At 33.4% G+C, this 5,112-nt stretch overlaps 1 protein-coding gene across 1 annotated transcript; it reads right to left on the reverse strand.

Moving 5' to 3' along the window:
• On the reverse strand, positions 3,383-3,748 carry LOC109847381 (nuclear transcription factor Y subunit C-2-like). Its single transcript, XM_020416612.1, has one exon. It carries the CDS (start codon positions 3,746-3,748, stop codon positions 3,383-3,385), a length of 366 nt encoding a protein of 121 aa, XP_020272201.1.

Here is a 5,112-nt window from a genome sequence, read left to right on the forward strand (position 1 = left end):
GGCCCGGGCCCGGCCCGGTCCGAACGGTCATAACGGCCATTTTTGCGCTTTTGATCAAAATACCTTAAAAGGGTTAAAAACGGCCAAAATTTGAGGGTATTTTGATCATTCGGCTAGAGGGCTGCCTCTATAAATGGAGAAAGTTTTTATTTGTTTTTCTCATCCAAAACTCATCTACTTCTCTCTAATACTCACAAATATTCTCTAATACTTTCTTATTCTCACTTTTTCTCTCTAATTCTTTAATCAAATAGCTTATTCTCTGACTATGAATGGCCAATCCTAATTCCTGATGTTTAAACGAGTCCTAATACTCCTACTACATGAGCTACAGTTACTCATCCTACGAATGTTGATAATGAATCTGGTGGCGATGATTCTGCATCTAGAACTCCTAAAAGCCCAAGATCTGATGTGTAGAACTTCTTCGAAAAGATAGAAGTCACCAGGGATCAATACGGTAGGCTTCTGACCTAGAAGGTTGTGCGTTGTGCGGCTATATATTCCAAGTTTATCATAAAAGTGGCACCAACCACCTCAAACGCCAGTTAGAAAAGTACAATAGAGGTCAGACAATGCCTCAAGTTGATATTCGATAATTTTTACTCTCCCAATTCTCATCCTCCAGTAGTCTCGGTAGTTGGAACTATGATGCAATTAAAGCCAAAAAATGCGTTATCAGGTTTATTGTTCTTAAAAACATTCCTTTTAAATTAGTAAAAGATGTTGAATTTGAAGATATGATTAGAGATGGTTTTTATCCTGCATTTAAAAAAATTTCTCGTCAATCTTGTCAATATGATATTTTAAAATATTATCATGAGGATCAAGCAAAAATGATTTTTTATTTTCAAAATTTATACTGTAAATTTTTTAAACTTCTGATATTTGGACATCTAGAGTACAAACTGATTATTTATGTATCACTGCACACTAGATTGATGATGATTGACAAATGTTTAAAAGAATTATTTCTTTTATTGTATTAGTATTAATATTACAAATTTAATAATAGAAGAACTTATAAAATTAGAAATTTTAGAAAAAATATTTTCTCTTTCACTAGATAATACAAGTAAGAATAATGTAGCTGTTGAACATATCAAATCATCTTTGCTATTGCCATGTCATGGTGATAATTTTCATATTAGAGATATGTGTCATATTTTAAATTTAATTGTTCAAAGTGCATTTGATGAAATTAAATCCATGATAGAAAATGTTAGGACAATAGCTAATGCTCATAATGCTTCTGAACAAAGACTTAAAAGATAGAAACAATTGTATAAAAGAAAAAAATTTTAAACCTAGATTAATTCCAAAAGATGTTAACCATAGGTAAAATTCTACCTACACAATGTTAAATGTAGCAATAGAGTATAAAAAATTATAAATAATTTTATCGCTTTCTATACTTCTAGTTCTAGCTCTGATAATATGTATGGAATAACTAATGATGAATGGTTAGTTATATATAGTGTAAAAGAGATGTTACAAGTTTTTTATGATTCTACTATGTTATTATATGCTTGCTATTATCCAACTATTATTCAAATTGGTTAACAAGTTTTAAATATTCAAACTTTTTTAATAATTGTTGTATGGATAATTATTTTGGAAGTATAATTTTTTCAAATAGAAAGTAAATTTATTAAGTATTTTAGGTCTATTCCTATTAGCTTTGGTTAGGGGTTCTTATTTATCCATGTTTGAAGGATGTTGGCCTTCAAAATTTGTTAAATTCTTTGTATGGTAACATGATAACACTAATGATGGTCAAACTATTACTGCTCTTACTCATCATATTAATATTAGAACTTATTTTCAAAGATTATATGATGAGTATGCTGTTAGATATGGTGTAAGTACACATCAACCTACAGCTTCTGCTTCTATAAGTTCAACTCGGGGCAAATGTAAGAGTTTTGATAGAGAATTATTGATAGATCAGCTAACTGGTGGATCTTGATCTAGATCATCAATGAAAGTTTTTGAAATTGAACAATATTTAACTGCATCTTTAGTTAAAAGTTAAAATAATAGTTTCTATATTTTGTATTGGTGGAGAGTATATGGAACAGTTTTTATATCCTATACTTTTTATCATGGCTCATGACTTACTAACAGTGCAGGTTTTTACGGTAGCTTCGGAATTTGCCTTCAGCACATCAGAATGTTTGATCGATGACCACAGGACATCGTTAGATCCGTCTACTGTACAAACGGTAATGTGCCTACAAGATTGGTGGAGCTACGAGAAGAGGACTCAAGACATCGATCGGATGGCTAGTATTGAAGATAAACTCTAAGAGTTGGGAATATGAGATTAAGATAAAGAGTAAAAATTATTCATTAGTTTATAATTTTTTTCTTAGCTAAAAATTTGTTAATAAATTATTTTGGAAAGAGTTGCAAATGATATTGATATAGATGAGTAGATATAGATGAGTAGGTGCAAACCTAGTTGGGATATATTCATCTATTGTGATGCGACAAATTCCAAAATTATTTTGTAATTGTTAGTGATAAACCGATTATTAATAAAGAATTTATTTATTTTTATCATTTTAATTTCTAGTATTTGTAAATTATATAATTATAATAATATGACTGATTTTTTTATCAAAATTTTGCTTAATTTATTGTTATTTACTCTTGAAAATTTTCTAATAAAAAAATAAAATTTTAAGAAAAAAAAAAAGAACATGACCAGGCCGGCCCGGGCTCGGGCGGGGACCCGACCTAGGCCAACCGAGCCCGGGTCCCGACCACGGGTTTTGCCCGGTCCGGGCCTGGTTGGGTCGGGCCGGCCCGTTTAGATAAGCTTACCCTTTGAGAAACTTAATTAGTACCAAGTTTCTCCAGTTTTTTTAATCCACCCCTGCCATTCTAATTTAGTATTGAATCGGTTTAGAAGGAAAGTAGTTTATCCTCCCCTTGCAAAACTGAGCCTAAAGGTCTTGACAACACACTGAATTATAATTAATAATGTATATATACCATGTGACATTAGGTGTTGTATATAGATAACAAAAAGTTAAGAAACGAGTGATCTCCTCAAATAGAAAGCTAGCTCAACTCCAAATAGATTAACATTTAAGTTAAATCGATCTTCATCCTATGTTCAAGACCGATTAACTTTCAGATTAAACCTGTCGCCTCAACAATCAAATGTCCAAATACTAATGAAAAAAAAGAAGTTTTGAAACAATTAGCGTGTAAGCCTTAATAGCACTAGGAGGTACTGTATCTGCATTTTAGACTAAACCAATGAATGACCAACGTAGCGAAAGTCACTTCATTTCATCACCCTATAAGCACAAATTAAAGAAATTGGAAGAAAATTAAAAAAAAAGGAAAAAAAAGGAATTGCAAAACATCCCTATGACTCAAGCTTAACTACTATTTCGCTACTTTCACCACCACCATTGACCCCACCCTTACTCCCCACCATCTCAACAAGAAAATCAAACACGTCGGTCGCCGCCACCGCTGCCGCCACGTCCTCCTTATGCAGCGTCCTCCTCTTCCCCTGTAGCGTCACCATCCACGACCTCACCGTGATCTCCTCTATAAACAGCTCGCACGCCTTCGAGAAAACTATCGGGGCCTCGCCCGATATCATCTTCACGTCCTCCCCCGACCTCTTCATTATCTTCTTGATCCTTGCGAGAGGAAGCGAGTGTGGGCCGGTTCGGCCCGATATACCGCCGGAGAGTATGCCGGAGTAAGCACCCGCTTGCCTCATTGTTTGAAGTCGTTGAAAGCTTCTGGCGTGTGTGTGTGTGTTTGGGTCGTCTAATTAGATTTTGTATATATGTTTTTATTTATAGGGAGTGCAGTTTGAAGGTGCATGTGACCGAGGACGGTTGATCAGAATGCTGCTGCATGCGCGCTGATGGATGCTGCCGGCCTGTTGGAGGCCAAGGGCCGGCAAATATTTTCAAATACTGTAATAATTAAGTTTAGATGTGACTTGTGATCCTAATCAACTTCTCTCGGGCTGGATATATGTATACATATTTGATCATAGTTGGAGTTAGCTATATGTGAAAGAGATCAGAGATTGATAGAGATGGGTTGAAAATGTTTACGAGAAGGTGTTACGATATTATTATTTTATGGCGATTTTTTTTGTGATTAATTAAGCATGATATGGTTTTATATTAGCAGCATGTCGACCAGCAATGGCAATTAATAATCCGTGCGTACAGAAGAGATTGGCTCAGTGAATCATTCAAGGTAAGGTGCGTAGAATTTTTCTCTGCTTCGCAAAATCAAATGATTAAAAAAATTTCTAAATATAAATGTACTAGGGATAATTGTTAAAACAAACTCTACGTTTAAGTATTAAAAAAAAATTGTTGTAGACTTGGTAGAGGACAACTATCACATACTTAATATCTGCATGGAAGTTCAAAGTATGGTGGAATTATTGTTTTAGTATGATTTATGTGATTAAAGAAGCCTGTTGGGCTTTATATTAGCTGCGTATCCGCCGTACCTACACACAAAAAGGTGGGTAGAATTTTTCTCTCCTTCCCAGCGTCAAACGATTAAAAAAATTCGAGATTATAAAGAATTTAGAAAATTTTCCGGGACATTATTAAGCATATTCTATTTTAAGTATTCAAACGAAAAAAATGTGGTATATGTTGTGATACCAACTGTATATGCGAACAGATATACACTTGATATGCATGAAGGTTCAGCGCCGGGAACTAAATACGTACTGATTACTGACGAAGTCATCTCTATCTGGCTTTGATATATATGATATATATAGGTGCAACGGTAGAAACGAACCAAATAATTAATAAATAGTTCGTCAATTGTTCATGTAATTATTCGGTTATATTCTATTCCCTAGTTCATTTAACATTGAAGAAATAATTTTTAGTATTCGAGTACTTCAACAATTAGAATTTAACCAGATATATATATTTGATTCTTATTCGTATAAAATATTCGCTTGTAATTTATATCAATACACACATGATGTTATATTTTCAAGCCACTTATCACCTCTACTTAAGTTTTATGTACTAATTTTGAGACTTAAATAATCTAAAATCTTTTTAATAAAATTTTTGAATTATACACACACATACA

The sequence above is a fragment of the Asparagus officinalis genome, chromosome 7 (genome assembly GCF_001876935.1).
Source record: "Asparagus officinalis chromosome 7, Aspof.V1, whole genome shotgun sequence".
Lineage (NCBI taxonomy): Eukaryota > Viridiplantae > Streptophyta > Magnoliopsida > Asparagales > Asparagaceae > Asparagus > Asparagus officinalis.

Bases quoted from the DNA above. Each gene is read 5' to 3' on its own strand.
- LOC109847381 (XM_020416612.1), bottom strand. From the start codon at position 3,748: ATGAGGCAAGCGGGTGCTTACTCCGGCATACTCTCCGGCGGTATATCG.